At 35.9% G+C, this 22,987-nt stretch overlaps 1 protein-coding gene across 1 annotated transcript; it reads right to left on the bottom strand.

Annotated features, from left to right (window-relative positions):
* Window positions 1–823: 823 nt before the first annotated feature.
* Window positions 824–22,723, bottom strand: LOC123843979 (killer cell lectin-like receptor subfamily B member 1B allele A). The gene is made up of 6 exons (XM_045873879.2): window positions 22,424–22,723; window positions 17,126–17,212; window positions 14,732–14,830; window positions 9,663–9,832; window positions 2,792–2,904; window positions 824–2,208 (listed from the first exon to the last, which is right to left on the bottom strand). Exons 1-6 carry the CDS (start codon window positions 22,503–22,505, stop codon window positions 2,094–2,096), a joined length of 666 nt encoding a protein of 221 aa, XP_045729835.1. The 5' UTR covers window positions 22,506–22,723; the 3' UTR covers window positions 824–2,093.
* Window positions 22,724–22,987: the final 264 nt, after the last annotated feature.

The following is a 22,987-nucleotide window of genomic DNA, read 5'->3' as shown; positions in this document are numbered from 1 at the left end:
AGTACCTGCACCGTCATCAGCTGTGTCTGAATTCCAACACCTTTGTAGACCACTTGCAGCACAAAGTGTAAGGTATTTTTTTTTAAAGATTTTATTTATTTATTTGACAGAGAGAAACACAGCAAGAGAGGGAACACAAGCAGGGGGAGTGGGAGAGGGAGAAGCAGGCTCCCCGCTTAGCAGAGAGCCCGATGTGGGGCTCTCTGCCAGGACCCTGGGATCATGACCTGAGCCGAAGGCAGATGCTTAACGACTGAGCCACCCAGGCGCCCCAAGGTATTTTTTTTTTTTAAGATTTTACTTATTTGAGAGAGAGAGAAGGAGAGGGGACGCACAGAGGGAGAAGCAGACTCCCGCTGAGCAGAAAGCCTAATGTGAGGCTCGTTCCCAGGACCCCAGGATCATGACCTGAGTCAAAGGCAGATGCTTAACAGACTGAGCCACCCAGTGTTAGGTATTTTTGTGTCTATCCCCTGTATACAGCAACTCCTTATTGATTATTGTCCCTCGAGATAGTCTGTGTTTTCAAGTAGTTATTCTGAAAATCAGGCTAATAGATATTCTTATAGTTTTATAAACACTACCGGGCTCATAAAATGAAACTTTTTTTTTTTTTTTTTTGCTGGACTGTGGTGCCAACATGCCATAAGACAAATGCTTTACCCATCAGTTTATATAACTGTCCAACTCAACATACACAAGTTGGTTTGTCATATTATGATATGATGTGCAAGAAAACTTGTAAGGATATGATCACCATAAAGAGGTGAGCATAAACATCACAAAAAAAGTTTGTCTCTGAAGCATTTAACACTTCCTATAAACTCCCTTGGCATTTATAGGATTCTCTTTCCAATATCAGTCACCCACACAGAACAATTCTTCAGTTTTCCCCTGGCACTCAATGACCTACCAATTGAGCCTCCATTGTCTGAGTCTGTTTCTTTTGTAGCCTATCTCCCCAGCCACTCATCAGTATTTTACTTCTGTGATCACTTAGAGGAAACTTAATATAGTAAATAATCTTTCGAGTATTTATTATGTGCTAGACACTTTAAAAGGCACTAGAAATACAAAGATAGATATTGAAACTTTATGTAATTTACAGTCAGGTGAGGGTGGAGAACATTAATCAAACATTCACTCAAAGACTGACATATGTAAGACCAAAACTGTGATAAGTGCTTGGGAGGGGACTCTAATGTTGGGATATATGACCTTGTCATGGAGCTCAAGGAAGGGTCCTTAAAAACTCAGCTTATATAGAGAGAATGTTTGAGGGTTCACTTGATGGAGAAGAGAGAAAAGAGAATTCCAGGTATAGGGAAAATGTCTGTAATGCAGTGTGGTAAAATTTTGTATGAGTTCTTGAAGTTTAGTCTAATGTGGTTGTGGTGCTGGGAGTTGGGGTAAGTTTTGTGTAGACAGACACTGACTAAGTAAGCAAGGATTAGACCTGACAAGGGATTTCTAAGCTGTGTTACAGAGTTTGGTGTTATTTTAAGAAAGATGTTAAAGTGTTTTTCAGAAGAAGGGCTGTATTTTTAGTATACATAGTTTTAAATACCTATGACAAGGTTACATGTCAGAGAATAATTGAAATGGGTTAGGAATAGAACAGGAAGACCCTGTTATGGCAGTTATTTAACATTTTAATTCCTTGCTATTAAGATTGTGAAAGTGATGAAGAGAAGAGGTCAGATTTGAGAGATATTTAGTAAAAAAGGTGACAAGACTTGGTTTTGTGAGAGGCAGAGTGGAGAACAGCCCGGAAGTGTGGGCCAGAGAGAGGGTGGTGATGAGACAGCTGGTTTATAGGTTGTGTAATTTCTTGTGTGGCGTGCTATTGACTGAGAGGCCAAGTACTAGAGGGTTGTTCCTTTTGTGAGGAAAGTTAATGAATTATTTTCACACGCTGAGTTTGAAATGCCTTTGAGATTTTAGATTTGATATGTCAAATAAGCACTAGGAAATGTGCGTGTGCCCCCCCCGCCACACACACACAGCCCTCTGGACTTTGATACAGTCTGACATCAAACTTCATGTGGCATCTCTCAGTCAGAAAAATGGAGACCGATTTTCTGCAGCGTGAATTAGAGTTGACAAATCCACTGATCATTTTGCTCACAGTTTTGTCTGGCTACCTTACTACGAGACACCTGGGCACATTTCATGCTCCGGGTTATCCGTTTTTCTTCAATTGAAAACCTATAAGGAAAGAAAATGCTTATCTTTAAATCAGGTTATGTCTAGAGACTAAAGAGGGCCTCAGAAAATACTTTCCAATTTTTAAAATAAAAATATGATCATGGAAACAACTGAAACAATACACACTATGATGGGTAAAGTGATTCTTCCCACCCTCAGTTTTATTTCTCAAGAGAACTTAATAGCTAATGATAATTAGTCAGAGATGTATATGGATGATGCTAAAAGGGCACCTCTGGTTTGCGCATTTAAAAAGTATTGAAATGAACAGAAATTTATATTTTGTAAACTGAATTGGGTTCTTATAAGAGATTTTACATTTGTCAATTTACCTCTTAAATAAGATGATCAAATGAAAAGACACTATTGGCAAGCCCTATTTCACACCTAAATCTTCTGAGTGGGTGGAGTGAGATTTCTTTTGTTTCTCAACTTTCCGAGTAGACCGTTCTATACATATATTTATCAGATCAGATGAGTCGGTCAGGAAATTTATACCTGTTTCCAACAACATCAGATGACTCTTTCTTGTCACACAATATGGGATTAAAACTGCAAGAAAGCTGAAATACAATAAACTCACAGATGGGAGTCAAAAGGGTTGTTGTCTACCCAGGTCCATGATTGCCCTCCAGGTGGAATAGTTAAGCCAATCCAGTAAAACACTGAAGTATTTAGGTACCGCCACAGGAAACTCTAAATAGAACAGGAAATGTTACAACAAACTGATTCTAACAGATACAAAAATATATATATATTATGTATCTCTAGCGAAACTTGTACGTGCTTGGTCCTGAACTAGAAGCAGGGAATGGACAGGTAAGACATACATCACATTCTTCTTTTCTTTTTTTTTCTTCTTATTAAAAGATTTTATCTATCTATTTATTTATTTGGGAGAGAGAGAGAGAGCACGAGCACAAGTTGGAGGGGAGAGGCGGAAGGAGAGGGAGAAGCAGCAGACTTCCCGCTGAGCAGGGACCCTGGGATCATGACCTGAGCCGAAGGCAGATGCCTAAACTACTGAGCCACCCAGGTGCCCCTACTTCATGTTTTTCTAACAGATCACAGCAGAGAGACAAATTACTGCAGTGCAACGTGGTGACAGTCAGGTGGAATTTTGTATGATTGCAGGAGATACTAAGACTGTGAAGTCAAACTTCCAAATTTGAGCCCCTGTTCTAGATTTACCACTGTGCATCTCTGCACAGTTATTAAATCTTTTTACTGCTGTTTTCCCCAATCTCTGCAACTCATTTATTACAGTACCTATTTTAAAGAGCTACTATTGTTTTGCTATTAAATAATATTATTATATAGTGCTTGGCACATAATAAATTCTCATTACATAAATGTTAGTGGTTATTGTAAAAATGAGTATGAAATAATATATAGAAGGAGGGGAATATACAGGGAAAATTAAAGAAAGAAAACAATATCGAGCTGATGTGAGACATACTGTTCATAGTTTCTTAATATCTCTTTTTAATATCTCTTAATATCTTAATTTTCTTAATATCTCTTTTTTCTATAGTAATATAACCCAAGTGATATATATGGCCAGACGTAATGAAGGCTACATTTCCCAGGCTCCCTTTTGGCTAAGTGTGACAATGTGACTGACCTAATTTCTGGCTAATGGATTAGAATGGAAATGATACTGAAATTCTAATCAAGCATTTAAAAGGTAGGGCTATAACTCTAGAAAACAGTATGGAGCCTCCTCAAAAAGTTGAAAATAGAGCTAGCCTATGGCCCAGCAATACCCAAAGATACAAACATAGTGATCCGAAGGGGTACATGCACCCCAATGTTTACAGCAGCAATGTCCACAATAACCAAACTATGGAAAGAGCCAAGATGTCCATCAACAGATGAGTGGATAAAGAAGATGTGGTGTATATATATATATACATATGTATATACATATATATATATACACAATAGAATATTATGCAGCCATCAAAAAACCCCAAAATCTTGCAATTTGCAATGACGTGGAACTAGAGGGTATTATGCTAAGCGAAATAAGTCAATCAGAGAAAGACAAGTATCATATGATCTCACTGATATGAGAAATTCTTAATCTCAGGAAACAAACTGAGGGTTGCTGGAGTGGTGGGGGGTGGGAGGGATGGCGTGGCTGGGTGATAGACATTGGGGAGGGTATGTGTTATGGTGAGCACTGTGAATTGTGTAAGACTGATGAATCACAGACCTGTACCCCTGAAACAAATAATATATGTTAAAAAAAAAAAGATAGTAGGAAGGGAAAATGAAGCGGGGGGAAATCAGAGGGGGAGAAGAACCATGAGAGACTATGGACTCTGAGAAACAAACTGACGATTTTAGAGGGGAGGAGAGCGGGGGAATGGGTTAGCCCGGTGATGGGTTTTAAGGAGGGCACGTATTGAATGGAGCACTGGGTGTTATATGCAAACAATGAATCATGGAACACTACATCAAAAACTAATGATATAAGGTGTGATGACTAACATAACATAATAAAATAAAATTAATAAAAGAAAGATAGGGTTATATCTTCTATTCGTCATTTCCCTCTTTTCTGATGGCTAGAATGTGGACATAGTGGTGAATCAACCGGAAATAGGTAGACACAGACAGTACCCTACTGATGAGACCAGAAATCCATAGCTGTATGGATCACAGTGTGAGTGACACGACCTATTGCATATATGAATAGACAGATTTTTCTCCTATTTTAATGCTTTGGAATTGGAAACATCAATCTATAGCTTGTAGCAGTTTAATTGGGAGCTTTGTTTTCGCTTTTTAATTGTACTGATGCTTTTAAGTGTACTGTTACATCTTATAATTAAAAGTGTTTTAGATTCAATAAACAAAGTACACATCTACCTTGTATAAGCTACAGTGGGTTTGGTTCTCCCTCACCTGCAGCCAAACTCATATGCTGAATATCATAACTGTTTGTAGGAACATAAATAGTCATTAGGCATACAAGAGAGAGAATAATGTTTTTCCATTGAGTTATCTTGGCACTGTGGCCAGAAAAATCAGTTGACTAAATTTTGCAGGCCTATTTCTGGCATCTTGATTCAGTTTCACTGATCTACATATCTCTCTTCTGTCAATTTTACACCATATGAACTAATTTTGCTTTATTGTAAGATTTGACATTTAGTAACGTACATCTTCCATTTTTCTGCTTGCTTTGGGTCTAGTTTGCTCTTGTTCTAGTCTTTTTTTTTTTTTTTTAAAGAGAAGCTTAGATGATTGATTCTACATTACCTTCTTTTCAAATGTAATCACTCAGGGTTATAAGTTTCCCTCTAAGCTCTGCTTAAGCTGAAACCTGTGAATTTTGACATTAAATGTTGTTTTCATTCAATTCATAATATAGTTTTAAAATTTTCTTCTGACCACTTCTTCTTTGACCCATACATTATTTAGAAGTATGTTGTTTAATTTTCAAATATTTGGGAATTTTCCAAATACTACTCTGTTCCTAACTTCCAGTTTAATTTTGTTATGGTCTGAGACATGTTTTGTATAATATCTTATCTGTATTTGTAATTTTTAAAAGTTTATTAGGTCTCCAAATATGGTCTGTCTTCATGAAAGTTCCAGGTGTATTGAAAAAAAAAATGTGTATTCTACTTTTGTTGGATACAGTTTTCTATAAGATTAATTCGGTCGAATTGGTTGATAGTATTGTTCAGGTTAATTATTTATTTATTGGACTTGTTTTACTCAAAGAGGAGTGTTGACAACTCCAACTGTAATTGTGAATTTCTCCATTTCCCTTTTTAGTTCTATCAGTGTTAACCTTGTTGCATATACATATATAATTGACCCCCGTTACGAGATTCAGGGGCTAGAGAGTGGAATATTATGAACCGAATTGTGTCTCTCCAAAATTCATATGTCGCAGTCTTAACTGCCAGTACTTCAAAATATAACTGCATTTGAAGTCGGAGGCTTTAAAGAGGTCATTACGCTAAAGGAGGGCTATTAGAATGGGTCTTAATTCAATCTGATTGGTGTCCTTATAAGAAAATTTGGACACACAGAGAGACACAGATGCACGTACACAGAAGAAAGACCATGTGAGGACACAGTAAAAAGGTGGTCAGCTGAAAGCCAAGGAGAGAGTCATCATGAGAAACAAAACCTGCCAATACCTTGATCTTGGACTTGCAGCCTTCAGAACCACAAGAAATTAATCTCTGTTGCTTAAATCATTAAACTTGTGGTACTTTGTTATGGCAGCCCTGGCAAACTCAACAATGCCTTCATCATTGTGCAATAGTCCTCCTTGTTCTTGGGAGTGTCTTGTTTCTTCTTCTTCTTTTTTTTTTTTTACCTCGTACTTGATTGTTGAAAGCTGTCTAGCATGTAGCGACTGGGTTAAATAGTTTTGTGGATAGAAATGAACACAGAGTTCCTTCTCCTGGGTCTTTAATGTGAGGTTTAAGTTAATCATTATGGGGGTGAGTTTGCGATTTATCGTTGCTCTGGTTACCCTCAATGCCCCACAGGTTTCAAATTCTGTAATGATATCTCGTGTTTTGTGTTTTGTGGTTTTTGTTTGTATGTTTACCAGAGACATGTCTCCTTGACCTGAGTGTTTTGGTTCCCCTCTGCACCATGCCTCGGAGAAGATCTCTGCGCACATTCTTCTTCCTCCCCTGTCCCTCTCCCAGCAGTGTTCTTGACTTCTTATCTGAAACTTGTTAGCGTGACAGTGAAAGGCAGCGGAGGTGGTGGTCTTGCTTGTTCTGATTGTGCCTCAGTGTTAGGCAGCCTCTCATCCCTGTGTCTTCTCCATGCTTTCTCCCTTCTGCTTCCCCTACCCTGCCTGTAGCTGTGGTCCCATTGTGTGTTGGTGCCCCTCCCACAGGAGTATCTTTTGTCCCTAATGCTCTTTCGCACCTGCAGTGATGTTTCACCAGTTCCCTAAGGGCACCTGTCCTTCTCACCAACACACACATGAAAGCTGTTGCTGCATAGTGCAGAGAGCAGACAGGGGACAAGGATCTAGGTGGGATTCCTTGCCACTTCTGCATCATTGCTGTTTTCTTCTCCCAGGTCTGCACCACAATGGACACTTTCTCAGGGTTCTTTCCTCTCTTGAGAACCAGGGGCATTTCCAGAAAAAAAAAAAAAAAAAGCCTTCAAAGGACTGTAGAATTCCCCAATTCCTGCAGGGCTCAGGAGAACTGTTTTGCCCACTTACACTCAGACTTAACTCATTTTTCACTTACTCTGACAGAACTCTTCTTTCTGATGTCTGGTGTCTGATTTGTGTGTCCCAAGTAAGTGGGGATGTGTCTTCTCTCTCCCACAGGTACCTGTTTCAACATAGATTTTGGTTCTGCAAACTTAACTCTCCAATAGATTTGAAACAAGTTGGCAATTTAAAGCTAATGCCGCTCCTTCTCATTTGAAAGTTGTAGTAACTTTTCTTCAAGATCTTTGCATCATGGAATGAAAGCTATAAACCTTGTTTTTGTTTTTTTTTTCTTTCTGTTTTTGTTGTTTAAATACCTCTTTTTCTCACTCTCTTCTTCTTCTTCCCCTTCCTCCTCCTCTTTCTCCTTCCTCTTTCTACTTTCTTTTCTTTTTTGCCATATGGTGACACATGGGAATTCTAGGACTAATAATTCTCTTTTTTTCATTTTATCTTAACTTATTTGAGAGCTGGAAAAGTATTTGCTAGAAAATTATTCTCTGTTTCTTGGACTAATTATTCTTCTATAATATATATTTTATCTGAGTTTTACTTGTCTTTTTTGGAAAAGTTTGGAAACCGAAATACGTATGCATAAATCCTATGCTGATTTCTTTCAGATTCTTATTTATCCATGAAAGAGAATGATTACATTAGCTCATTCATTTGTTTAGGAAAAATGTGAGAGAGGTAATCTAAACAGGAAGAGGAAAGTTTCTAAACAAACAGGGTTGCTGGAGGGGAGGTGGGTGGGGGGATGGGTAACTGGGTGATGGGCATTAAGGAGGGCACTTGATGTAATGAGTGCTGGGTGTTATATGCAACTGATAAATCACTAAATTCTATCCCTGAAACTAATAATATACTGTATGTTGACTTAATTGAATTTAAATAAAAAAAATTTTAAAAATGTTGTCTTAGTCTACTGGTCTCCCTAGTCTGGTTTATCAATCGCCTAGAAGACGTGTCTTTTCTGCCTTTCAGCATCCTTCCCTTTGATGGTGAGCAGGAAATAGATGAGTTTCTGAGTGAAATCTTTTATTGCACGATTTCTCCATGCAATGATTATCCCTTTCAGAGCATTCTCATGAGATGCTTTCCAGTTGATACCTGCTTCCCCTTTCTTGTCTTAAAATTGACCTCTTGGAGAAGAAAACAGATCTCTTCAGCTCTTAACCTATCCTGGATTTGGATCATATTTGAATCAATTTGAACTGCATCTGATAGTCTTACAGTTTGAGATTTGGGGTTACACTGGTTACAGCAAGAAGACAGTTCACTTCTGTTTTTGTTTTTCTTGTTGTGGTGGATTCTTGTGAAACTCAGAAGACTTTTTTTCTCTTCAGAAGTTTCAACAGCTGTGCTGTTCCCTCAGATGGTTTGACTCAAACAGAATTGTAAAACACTGCTGGTCATTGGGTTTTCAGAAATGGAACCTTTGACATAACTTGTCATTCCAATATACTAATCCTCATGCTGAATACCCTTATTTGATACTTGCAAATTAACATTTATATTGGCTTTATTAATTAAATGTTTAGTGTCCAACATTCATGTAGTAAAATTTCAATTTAAATTAAACCAGAGTTAGTGAAGTATTCTGCTCAAGGGAGAATGAAATGTTAATGAGGACTATTCTGTACTTCCTTTTTTTTCAGTATCATCTTAATTTTAGCTACCATGGTATCTGACCGTAGCCTTCAGGAACATTGCAATAAACATGAGTGATGAGGTAAGATATTAACAGTCGTACATTTTAAAATGGAATCTAGTAAACAGTAGGGATCCCTTATGGAGAAAAACTTCGACGTACAATACCAAATGAACTCATCCAATCCATAGTGCCCCCCTCAAAAAGCCTAAAATAATCCTGTAATTCAATGGTTCATTCAACCAACATTTGTGTAGTTAATAGCAATGAAGTTTAAAATTTATTTCATAGAAATTTTCAAATATGTGGGACATCTCGATGGCTCAGTCAGTTAAGCATCTGCCTTTGGCTCAGGTCATGATCCCAGGGTCCTGGGATCGAGTCCTGCATGGGGTTCCTTGCTGAGTGCGGAGCTTGCTTCTCCCTTTGCCTGCTCTGCCCGTCTGCCTGCCGTTCCCCCTGCTTGTGCTCTCTCCCTGACAAATAAATAAATAAATAATCTTAAAAAAAAAAAGAAATTTTCAAATATGTAGCACAACAACTGCATTGAAAATGTGAAGGATGCTATAATCTCTAAGTTTGATATCTCACCATATCAATGAGGTCTTGAATCACCATGAGGTGTGAATTTTTCATGGCACAGTCATTTTTGCTTTCATCCCAAGATTTCTTATCCTCAGCAATCCAGTAACATTTTCCCCCATGTAGCGTCCAGTTTTTAGAGGGGCATGATTTATGAACAGTGGAAAAGTTGAAAGAAACTGGAAGGAAAGAGGTAAGTAATTAAAAGAAACTCAGAACTGTATCCCTAATACCATATACTGATGAAAGCCTCTCAAAATTTGTTAAGTTATGGTCTAAAGCTTTTTTTTTTTAGATTTTATTTATTTATTTGAGAGAAAGAGAGAGAGAGAGAGCACAAGCAGGGCAAAAGGATAGGGAGAAGCAGACTCCCCTGCTGAGCAGGGAGCCTGACACAGGGCTGGATCCCAGGACCCCGGGATCACAACCTGAGCTGAAGGCAGATGCTTAACCAACTGAACCACTCAGGCACCCTTGTCTAAAGCTTTTTTTGACAAAAGTATGTGATTTTCTCAAGGTGGATTTGGAAAAAATAAAAATTAACAGACTTGCGACCATGCGTATATTCATTCTTTCTTCCTTTCTTTCTCTGTTTAAATTATTCACTTAAAAATATATCATGTTCTGGAACACTACATCAAAAACTAATGATGTAATGTATGGTGATTAACATAATATAATAAAAAAATATATCATGTTCCCTATCAGCAAAACAATGTACCATGCACTAAGATCAATAAGTGAACATCCAAGTTTCAGGGAGATAAAAATTTTAAAGGAAAAGTAGAAATTAGAGATTTTAATTAGTGATCCACCAATGAACCAGACATTTTGGGAATTATATATCACACTGGAATAATTCTTCTTTGGCAAAAATTGTGCAATAGGTGGCCCCCAAAACTCAAGAAAGATTGATCCTTCCATACTCAAAAGGATCTTGACATCCAAAAATGTGCTTGTAATAGGTTGTTTTTAATTTATAGTATTTGCCAATAAATTTAAATGATGACACATAGGCATCCTGTATATACCAAAACTTTACTGTCCCTCAAATAAATATCCTTTAAAAACACACAGATACCTATTCACACACAATGACCCGAAGCCACTGAATCGTGAACAAAAGCAGGCAGATTTTGGAGGGAAAGTGACACTTGAAATAGGTGTAGCAAAGCAAAAGTTTCTCATTTTTACACATTTTAGCTTAAGATAGACCAATGTTGGAGGCCATGTAGAGTGAATAGAACTTCAATAGCCAATCTGCAGTCTTTCTAGCCTAAAATACCAGAGAACAGAGTTTGGGGCAACCACAGATGCTAAAAATGAAGGGTGAATCCCTTAAATGAGAAAACATAAAGGATGTGCACCAAGTTCTATGGCTAAAATTTTTCCAAGTTCCTGGCTGATGCATGTGAAAGTTACATTCCAGCTAAGGATTAAAGAACTGATCTGAGATTAGAGCTGCTGCCCAAAAGAAATTAAAATTTGAGTTCAACTATACCAACTTCCTGCTAAAATAGGAAAAATCAACATTTTTTTGGAGAAGTACATCAGAATCCTTAGATTTCTTAGCATCACTTTCACAATGTCCAGGGCACAATCTCAAATCACTTAATGTAAGAAAAACCAGGAAAATATGACTAATTCAAAAGAGAAGGGATTCAATGCAGCCCAACAGGAAATGATGCAGATATTAGAATTATCCCCAAATATTCTAAAGCAGCTGTTCTAACGACGCTCAAGTACATAAAAGGAAATATGCTTGCAATTAAAAGATACTTCCAAGAAATAGAGAATTTTGAATTTCATTAAGAAATGAAATTTATAATTGAGAGATACATGATATGAAAATTTCATTAGATTGGCTTAAAAGCAGAGAATTAGAAGAAAAAGTGGTTAGTGAACTTGAAATTGTCCAATATAAAAAACAAGGAAAAAAAGTTGGAAAAAATGTAGAGTCTCAAAGATTTGCAGGGCAATATAAAAATATCTAACATATATGAAATCGAAGTCCTAGGGATGTCTAGGTGGCTCAGCCAGTTAAGCATCTGCTTTTGGCTCAGGTCATGATCCTAGGGTCCTGGGATTGAGTCCTACATCGGGCTCCTTGCTCAACGGGGGACCTGCTTCTCCCTCTGCCTGCCGCTCCCCCTGCTTGTGCTCTCTCTCTCTGACAAATAAATAAATAAAATCTCTAAAAAAATACAGGGAAAAAGGAAAGAAATTGAAGTCCTAGAACCAGAGGGAAGAGAAAATAAGGGAAAAAAAGGATAACAACTAAAATTTCTCCAAATTATTTAAATTTATAAATTTATACTTTCAAGAAGCTTATCAAACCCTAAGCAGGATAAATATGAAGACAATTATATGTAAAAATGAAATAAACTGCTGAAAACCAAAGATAGAGAAAAATCTTGAAAGCAGAGAAAAATTGCATGCCATTTACAGGGATATGATTATTTAAAAAAACCCTCATTCTCATCATGAATTATGGGGGGACAGAATATAGTGAAAAATATCTTTAAATTGTTGAAGGGAACTAAGAAACAGACTCTTAACTATAGAGGACAAACTGATGGTTACCAGAAGGGAGGTGGGTAGGGGGATGAGCGAAGTAGGTGATAGAGAATAAAGCACCGGGTACTGTATGGAATTGTTAAATCACTGTATTGTATACCCAAAACTAATACTACACTGTACTTTGACTAACCGGAATTTAAATAAAAACTTAAAAAAATTGTTTAAGGGAAAAAAATAACTGTCAACAAAATATTCTATATCCAATGAAAATATCTTTTTAAAATCATGGCAAATTTAAGACACTTTCAGATAAAAGAAAACTAAAAGGATTCATTATCAAATAGTCAGTACAATGAATGTTAAAGGAAGTTCTTCAGGCTGATGGGAAATGTTTATAAATGGAAACTTTGATATTGAAGAAAGAACAACATCAGAAATGGCAAACATACGGGTAAAAATAAAAGCATAAGGTGAGCAATGTACATTCAAAAGATCTTTGTTCTTGCTTTCAATATTAAGTCCACACACTTGTCTCGTTTGTACAGTTCTTCTTTAGATTGATATAATACAACCAAATCCAAACCTTTCCAGACAATAATGCCAAAGATATGCTGTAATTATAACTAAAGACCCAGGAACAATGCAACCGAGACTTTCAAGAACATATTTAATAAGAAACTACTATATTTTCACTTCTATATTTCTGATAGTAGCTACTTTGACTAGATAGTACCAACCATTTTTGTATCATGGAATATTAAAAAAACTTTCTAAAGTATAGCAAGATAAATAAATAAAGTCTACAGTCTACCAATTAACCACCTGGATCTTTATAGCTCAAGAACCTTAATACATACCAATGTTAGGGCACACTGTTGAAAAAACTCTCTTCTGAAGATAGTTTTGCTATAAGATAATTAGATCCTAAAAGAATTAGATTAAAAAATATTGCTTAGCTTGTAATAAATAAGGGAAATAGCTAAAGGGAGGTACTTAGCTAGAGGTGGAATGGGGAAGTGTTTCCATAAGTGAGTTCATAAGGCAAGGTTCCCCTCAAGGCTAATGATTTATATCAGTGCTAGGGTCATAAGACTAAGCCTTGGATTCACCAAAAGGTGATGGAGTGAGTCAGTGAGACTGATTAGTTCAGGGTCTTCAAAAGTGCCTCAAGTCATCTAATCATTAGCTCCTCATTGCCTCCCTGCAGATGAAAATGTAAATAATTTTTGCAAGAAAATATCTTTATTTTTTTAGCAATTACATCAACTGAAATCATTCAAATTAAAGTAAAAATATACCAAATACTTTTAAAAACATGCAACATAGCAGGAAATACAAACAGCAGATGTGGTCATGAAAGACTTTAGGTATTTAAAAAATCATATGTATCATAAATAATAATGTTTTAAATTATTTAAAAAATAAAAGAATAAGTAAAAAAAGATCAGATAATAGGACACTATCAAGAGCTAACAGGCTCTTAGGATTGAAAACTCTGATCATTGGGGGTGCCTAGGTGGCTCAGTCGGTTAAGCCTCGGACTCCTGGTTTCAGCTCAGGTCATGATCTCAGGATCGTGAGATCGAGCCCTAGGTCCAGCTCTGCTTGGAGTCCGCTTGAGGATTCTCTCCCTCTGCCTGCCGCTCCCCCTGCTTGTTTGAGCTCTCTCTCTCTGACAAATAAATAAATAAAATCTTTAAAAAAAACCCAGCTTGACAGAACTTAAAGCTAGAGTTTTATTTAATACCACTACTACCATCTCTGTAGTAGGTACAGTACACTGCAACCTTTTGCTTTGGGGATAATGTCTCACAAAATTTGCCCTCATAGTCACACAAGTTGAAAAAAATGAACAGACGTTGTATCAGGTAGGTTTTAGAATGTGCTCAAGGGGGCTTGGAAATATCAAATCCAATTTAATGTTTTAATGAATTCCCAGAATTTGTATGTACTCTACATTATGGGCTGGTAAGTCTTTCTAATAGAATTACACCTGGATGTTCAAAAGAAGAATGGTATATAGTTTTTCATATGGAATTAAGAACTAAATTAACAGATTTAAAAATGTAATAAAAACCACTGGAAAAAAAAGAGAGGAGGAAGGCCAAATAATTGTTTTCTTGACTTTTAAAAGTGTGCAAATATGAGAGAGCAAGAGAAAGATTAACATAAGATTACCATTTACAATTGTTTTGCATGTAATAACATTACCTGGTAAGAAAAAAAAGATAGTATAATCATGAACTTTAAGAATGAAAATATTCTGACTATATTCTGCACTTGCACATGCCCCAATAGAAATAAAAATAATAAAATGCAATTATTTCAATGAAATACCTTTTCAAAAATCTAGGACTCTTTATAAGCTCATTTTTTTCATTTGCCTTGGATCGTTGAATATTTTTGTCATGGACTATAATGGGTCCATAAAAAACAACGATCTAAACCATCCCTCTGTAGTGGTAGAGGAATCTCTCTTTTCAGATATATTACAGTAAAACCAATGCTACTGTACATGTCTGGTTACTCAGGAATCAGACAATATAAAATAATGTTACCTGTTGAGGTGATTGTTCTAGATTTATTTTCCCCAGTACAGAATTTCTCTTTTGATTCATTTTCCACTGTATTATGTCTTGCAGATTTGAACTGGGTAACTGATGAAAGAAGAAACATATTTTCCTAATTAAATAAAAAAGCATAAAACCATTGGGTTCTAGTGACTCTCTAAAGTTCAATAATGTAGAAATTCTATAGTAAGTTAAATAATTAAAAATTTAAGGGGGAAAAACAACACTATTTTTCCAAGATTTGAACTTTCCTTTGCATTCTTGTTAATTTTATTAATGTCAGCTTCAGCAAAAATGAAAAAAAAATATGATCTGGGACCAGTGGGATATTCGCCTAATTTTTCTCCTGGAGTTTTCATATTCATTTTAATAAACACAAAATAGCCAGCTGTGGACATAAGCTTCATTTGGATAGTTTGTGCTTAGTGAGATATTGTTAAATTATATCCAGTGTCACCTGATTCAGGGGGAAGATTTTATATGCTTTGGTTTGTTTCATAATTCTGTTTCTTTCAAGATTCTGCATGTAAATGCTGCATATAGAAGGGTTGTGTGAGCCCAGAGTACTTTTTCTCCAAAGAGGAAAGTATCTTTTTTTATGAGTATCTTTTTTTATAATTTTAACTGAAATTACCTTTGGTAACTTTTAATTTCAAAATAGGGTGTATTAGGTAATTGAATCTTTAAAATGTATTTTGGTAATGGATGTATTAGTGACAAACAAATATATTTTATTAAAAAACTGTCATTTTAGTAACAAACAAATCTATTATCTTAACAAAAAATATATAGAAGAGATTTTTCATTCTAATTATTTTTGCTTCCCTCTCCCTTAATTGTATAGCTGCAATTAGACAATAGGTTATATTAAACTAGTCAAATAACTTATCTTTCTGGGGCTTAGGGTGTTCATCTCAACTAGAGGTTTGACCTGGACTTCTAGCTCTTTCTAGTTCTAGAATTCTACCACAGTGCCTATTTATTTGTAACTTCCAATGCCATTCATATTTTTAAAATTAATTAATTAATTTTTAAATTAACATATAATGCATTATTTTTTTCAGGGGTACAGGTCTGTGACTCATCAGTCTTACACAATTCACAGTGCTCACCATAGCACATACCTTCCCCAATGTCCATCACCCAGCCACCCCATCCCTCCCACCCTCCTCTACCCCAGCAACCCTCAGTTTGTTTCCTGAGATTAAGAGTCTCTTATGGTAAAAAAAAAAAAAAAAAAAAAAAGTCTCTTATGGTTTGTCTCCTCGGATTTCATCTTGTTTCACTTTTCCCTCCCTTCACCTTGTTTCTCAAATTCCACATATCAGTGAAATCATATGATAATTGTCTTTCTCCGATTGACTTATTTCGCTTAGCATAATACCCTCTAGTTCTATCCATGTCATTGCAAATGGCAAGATTTCATTTTTTTGATGGCTGCCTAAAATTCCGTTGTATATATATACCACATCTTCTTTATCCATTCATCTGTTGATGGACATCTAGGCTCTTTCCATAGTTTGGCTATTGTGGACATTGCTGCTATAAACATTGGGGTGCAGGTGCCCCTTTAGATCACTATGTTTGTATCCTTTGGATAAATACCTAGTAGTGCAATTGCTGGGTCATAGGGTAGCTCTATTTTCAACTTTTTGAGGAGCCTCCATACTGTTTTCCAGAGTGGCTGCACCAGCTTGCATTCTCACAATGCCATTCATAACTGCTAATATCATTCACAAGGGTTCTTTGACATAAGCAGGTATGCATTGGCCTGTTCTAGGGTTTCATCTGGAAACCTGAATTCCTTGGAATATATACAATCTGTATATGACCTTTGTTCTATAGATATATGTGAAGAACTTTTCTCCAAACATTTATTCAATAATTAAAATATTTGCTATCTGAATATTGGATTATGCTGTTATGTCCAAAGTACATGAGTACAATTTTTAAATGCTGCATTTAGCTGATTAATTATAGGCAAGTTTCTCACCTATTGATACAAGATTGATAGTATCCAGTAGTAGCTAATATGAATAAACTTACACAGAAATATACTACATAATTTCATTTCCTTTCATCTGAATGTAGTTTTAGAGAAGCTTATATTTAGCTCACTATCAAACTGCATTGTGTGATTTTGACCATAAAATATAAACATAGTCCTGACTTCTCTTTCCTTTATCAGTTCATTTGAATCCATAATGACATCACATGCTGAAGTTCTATGGAAATATCTCTAATTTTAATTTTTTCAAATTTCATACATTTTGTGAAGTTGTCCTGTATTGTTCAAGAACCACTTGAACAGCAAACACAATTACAACAGGTCATTAGAGAAAAATGCTTCAGGATAAATGAATAATTTTGATAATTACTTACCCAAAATGCTCAGCACAATTACTGTTACAAAGAGGATGATGATCATTGCACATCCAACTTTCAGGAAAATTCCATGATGGTGAGGATCTACAAAATTGGATAAATTGGACAGATAAAATTGGATAGTAAGCCCAGCAGGTAATTCCTTATATGGTTAGAGATAAGAAGGAGCTGAATAAGCTTTCTTGGTTATCATGCTTCTAAGTTAATTTCCTTTGAAATACATAGACCCAGCTTCTTTTTGCTCACATGCACACACACACAAAGAACATATTTGGCTTTCTGGTTTGTGAAGAGGGGACTTATAAAACTGAGTGGATATGAATTTTTGTTTGTTGGTTCATCATATGTGTTCCACAGCATTAATCTTACAATGATCTACTCTCTACAGTCCTAAGTTTTTATATAAGACTGAAACCCTCCAGATTCTCTAATAAGTTTATTGACAACACCCACCTATTTGGATTGATCCATTCTTTTCTCTTTTATGTAATGCACCTACTTAAATAGTGATACATAACTATAATTTCATACATTTCATTCATTTTTATTTTAAAATAAAAGTACTCTTAGGGATTACCTTGTCCAACATCTACAAATTTATGGGAATATTCAAGTCCACAATCACACAGTTATTTGATGACAGAGCTGAGATTAGGCCTCAGCCCTCTTGACTACCAAATGAGTGGCTGGTTTGCTATCCATACTATCTCATTGCCTTTTATTACTCAAAAGATAATAATAAATCAGAAAAAGAAGCAAGAATTATTAGCTTTGGCTGATAGTTAAACCAACAATCTCTAATCCAAAATAATTGCAGTGTATCAATTCCACTATATATATGATATATACAAACATACATACAATACACTGAGCAAGTAATAAAATAATTGATGTTGAAATACAACCAATTATAAAGTCAAGCATCAAGACCAATTAACCTAATGCTAATCTATTATTATAGAGTACTTGTTCTATGTTCAAATTATTACTGTTAGTAAATAAAACATCTTTCATGGAAGCTTATTAATTCTCAGAACATAAAATATCCATGTATTTTCATTATCATGTAAAACAATGCAAATTGTGCCAGTTAAGGTAATTGTAAGAAGAAGATGATGGTATCCCTACATATGTTTTTAATATAAACAACTAAGTTTACAGACCTAAAAACTTACAGAATAAAATTTCAGATTTCATTAAAAGACTGACTTAAGGGATATTAGGTCATTCTTTTAGGCCCCAATGTAAGATTTATGAAAAGCATGAATTTCTCAGTGTTAACCTGGGTATTCTCAGTGGAATCACACATTCCCACTGATAATCTGCTCAATTTCATCATGACAGCCTTCTCTGTTTTATCTTAGAGAACCAATGAACCTATAATATCTATTGAGTATTTCATGAGATCCATTTATTTATTTATCCATTTATACATTCATCCATTTACTAAGCATCTTCTGATTGCCTTCTATATACTTGGTACTGTGTGAGATTTGGAAATATGAAGATTAAGAGATTAGGGAAACCGTCTCAGCACATATGAGGCTCTGAAGTGGTAAGGAATATGGTAACTTCAAGGAGCAAAGAGGACAATAGCCAGAGCAAAGTAAGTAAGACATAGGGAGTTAGAAGAGGAAGATGAGGGTCATGTCATAGTGTATGTAGGGCTCTGTAGGACATGACAATTTGGTGTATCAAATAATTCTTTCCCTCTACAGTGATATGACACATGAAAATGGAAGTTTTATTTATCCAGCCTTAGGGATATGCAATGAAAGAGTAAAAAAATATTTGACTTCTTGTCACCAGCACCATTGTGGGTAATCCCCAAATCTCTAAACCAGGAAGGAAGTAAAGTTCTATCTGTAAACAAAAAGTAAATCAATCAACTTTTTTCAAAGAAATGGAACAAATATTCCTAAAATTTGTATGGAACCAAAAAAGACCCTGAATAACCAGAGGAATGTTGAAAAAGAAAAGGAAAGCTGGCGGCATCACAATTCCGGACTTCAAGCTCTATTACAAAGCTGTAATCATCAAGACAGTATGGTACTGGCACAAAAACAGACACAGAGATCAATGGAACAGAATAGACAGCCCAGAAATGAACCCTCAACTCTATGGTCAACTAATCTTCGACAAAGCAGGAAAGAATGTCGAATGGAAAAAAGACAGTCTCTTCAACAAATGGTGTTGGGAAAATTGGACAGCCACATGCAGAAGAATGAAACTGGACCATTTCCTTACACCACACACAAAAATAGACTCCAAATGGATGAAAGACCTAAATGTGAGACAGAAGTCCATCAAAATCCTAGAGGAGAACACAGGCAGCAACCTCTTTGCCCTCAGCCGCAGCAACTTCTTCCTAGAAACATCGCCAAAGGCAAGGGAAGCAAGGGCAAAAATGAACTATTGGGACTTCAAGATAAGAAGCTTTTGCACAGCAAAAGAAACAGTCAACAAAACCAAAAGACAACCAACGGAATGGGGGAAGATATTTGCAAAAGATATTTGCAGATAAAGGGCTAGTATCCAAAATCGATAAAGAACTTATCAAACTCAACACCAAAAGAACAAATGATCCAATCAAGAAATGAGCAGAAGACATGAACAGACATTTTTCCAAAGAAGACATCCAAATGGCCAACAGACACATGAAAAAGTGCTCAACATCGCTCGGCATCAGGGAAATCCAAATCAAAACTTCAATGAGATACCACCGCACACCAGTCAGAATGGCTAAAATTAGCGAGTCAGGAAATGACCGATACTGGCAGGGATGCGGAGAAAGGGAAACCCTCCTACACTGTGGGTGGGAATGCAAGCTGGTGCAGCCACTCTCCAAAACAGTATGGAGGTTCCTCAGAAAGTTGAAAATAGAGCTACCATACGATCCAGCAACTGCACTACTGGGTATTTATCCCAAAGATACAAATGTAGGGATCTGAAGGGGTACGTGCACCCCGATGTTTATAGCAGCAATGTCCACAATAGCCAAACTGTGGAAAGAACCAAGATGTCCATCGACAGATGAATGGATAAAGAAGATGTGGTACATACAATGGAATATTATACAGCCATCAAGGGGAATGAAATCATGCCATTTGCAACAACATGGATGGAACTGGAGGGTATTATGCTGAATGAAATAAGTCAATCAGAGAAAGACATGTATCATATGATTTCACTGATATGAGGAATTCTTAATCTCAGGAAACAAACTGAGGGTTGCTGGATTGGTGGGGGATGGGAGGGATGGGGTGGCTGGGTGATAGACACTGGGAGGGTATGTGCTATGGTGAGCACTGTGAATTGTGTAAGACTGATGAATCACAGACCTGTACCTCTGAAACAAATAATACATTATATGTTAAAAAAAAAAAGAAGAAGAAGATAGCAGGACGGGAAAAATGAAGCGGGGGGAATCGGAGGGGGAGACTAACCATGAGAGACTATGGACCCTGAGAAACAAACTGAGGGTTCTAGAGGGGAGTGGGGTGGGGGGATGGGTTAGCCTGGTGATGGGTATTTAGGAGGGCACGTACTGAATGGAGCAGTGGGTGTTATACGCAAACAATGAATCATGGAACACTACATCAAAACCTAAATGATGTAATGTATGGTGATTAACATAACATAATAAAAAAAAAAGGAAATCAAAACCTGGAATGCAGAATTGAAAATACTAGTTTTGTTGCTTGAAGTGAGCTAAAATAACTTCTAGGAAATTAGACTAATAGTATGAGAGTTTTTATGGGTGGGAGAATAAGAAAGCAACTCTAGTCCACATTTTCAAATTAAGTTCTTTCTTCTCATAGAAAATGAGGGGCGCCTGAGTGGCTCAGTCGTTAAGCATCTGCCTACAGCCCAGGTCATGATCCTAGGATCCTGGGATCAAGCCCCGCATTGGGCTCCCTGCTTGGCGGGAGGCCTGCTTCTCCCTCTCTCACTCCCCCTGTTTGTGTTCCCTCTCTCGCTGTCTCTCTTTCGCTGTCAAATAAATAAAATCTTTAAAAAAAAAGAAAAGAAAATGAAAGCACCCAGTCTAGGGAGAAAAGAAAGTGGATGAGCTTTTATTGGGCAAAGTCAGAGAGGTAATGTTTAAAAATAAGGAATAATATGCTTTTGCAGCCAGAGAAAACCACACCGCAGATTCATTTGGTAACTGCAAACTAAAAAATATAAAAGAAGAAATACATTCTTTGGAAATACAGAAAAGCAAAACATTATATTCATTCCACAAGGGCAAATGCAATGAGGAGATTTAAATTATGTAAACATTTTATATAAACTTTATAATATAAAAAACTCTTATCCTAGAGAAAAGAAGAGAAATGCAACATGAAAATTTCCCTAATACTTTAAAGGATAAAAAACACACTGAATATGAAAACCTATCATCCTTGAGGTTGCTTGTGTTTAAGGTACAATGTTATCTTTAGCTATATGCCTTTTTCTTTGTATTTCACAAATATTCCATTACCCAGACGTTCATTAATTCTAAACTTCATGAAATAAAATACTAGCATTTCATGTCTCCTTAGTTTGGTTTAACATTGTTATCCTATCAATATGCAAATTTCAAAAAGATAATTAACAAGGTGAATTATAGCCAAGTGCTTTTTTCCTTTGTGTAAGTGAATTTATCATATTATATTAAAAGGAAATATATAATCAGGGGTACATAAAGCTGTAAAGAAAGGGGTCATAAATATAGATGTCACTGTATGAGTATAAGTAGTCACTGTAAGAAATAAAAAGAATAGAAAGGCTATGAAAATCAAAAGCATAGTTCAACTTATCCCCCTGCTCACCTCCCCTCCAGTAACCCTCAGTTTGTTCTCTATAGTTAAGAGTCTGTTTTCTGGTTTGCCTCTCTCTTCTTCCCCCACTATGTTCATTTGTTTTGTTTTTTAAATTCCACATATGAGTGAAATCACATGGTATTTGTCTTTCTCTGACTGACTTATTCTGCTTAGCATAATACTCTCTAGTTGCATCCACAGTGTTGTATGTAAGTGATAAATTACTAAATTCTACACCTGAAACTAATATTACACTGTATTTAAGTAGCTGAAATTTAAATAAAAACTTGAAAAAGAAAAGAAGAAAATAAAATTATAATTAACTTTGTTTCATTAAAAAATTCACTCTTATTTTTGCATTCAATCAATTTTTCTTAGAATCTAGTCTTCTAACTATTTTTAGTAAGACATAAACGAATGCAGGATAGAAATAAAGGAGATTAAAGGTAAAATATTAAATTTTAAAGGACCTCTAAAGCCAACTTACCAGATTTCTGAAGTGAGGATGAATTTTCTAAAGAAAAATTCCCATCAATTTTAATATCAGCATAGACTATATCTCCAGCCATTGCACATATTAAAAAGAGAGAGAAGACCAAAAATGATGTTCTACTGAAGGGAGTCTCAGTTCTGCAAATAAACTTCTGGTGAAGTCAAATAATCTGCTCTCCCAAATTTGGTGGATTTCCTCTATGAATATAGGACAAAAGCAATGTGTTCAGTCTTACCAATCAAGGTAATAGATTTTTGAACACTTCATGATATGGAAGAAAACTATGATTCATCCAGCAGTTTCTTGCTCTACAGTTTGTTTTCTAGGTTTGGAATAATTTTAATGTTTAATACCACAGAAGATATCATACCGCTTTTTTCTTCTATAAACTACTTCCTCTTTTAGTTCAGACATATATTCTCTGGTAGAAACTCTGATCATTCAGCATTTTCTCCAAAGTGGAATAGCAATTTGGAAGGGAGGACAAAGAAAAGGGATTTTATTATGGAGGTGATAGAAATGCATCTTCTCATCTTGAAATGCATTGCATTTACCTAG

This window comes from Mirounga angustirostris, unplaced genomic scaffold (assembly GCF_029215605.1).
Source record: "Mirounga angustirostris isolate CCGP_5_RB_7025 unplaced genomic scaffold, mMirAng1.0.hap1 SCAF_5, whole genome shotgun sequence".
Classification (NCBI taxonomy): Eukaryota; Metazoa; Chordata; class Mammalia; order Carnivora; family Phocidae; genus Mirounga; species Mirounga angustirostris.
The sequence above is the reverse complement of the archived record's forward strand: the minus strand, read 5'-3'. Positions and strand labels throughout refer to the sequence as shown.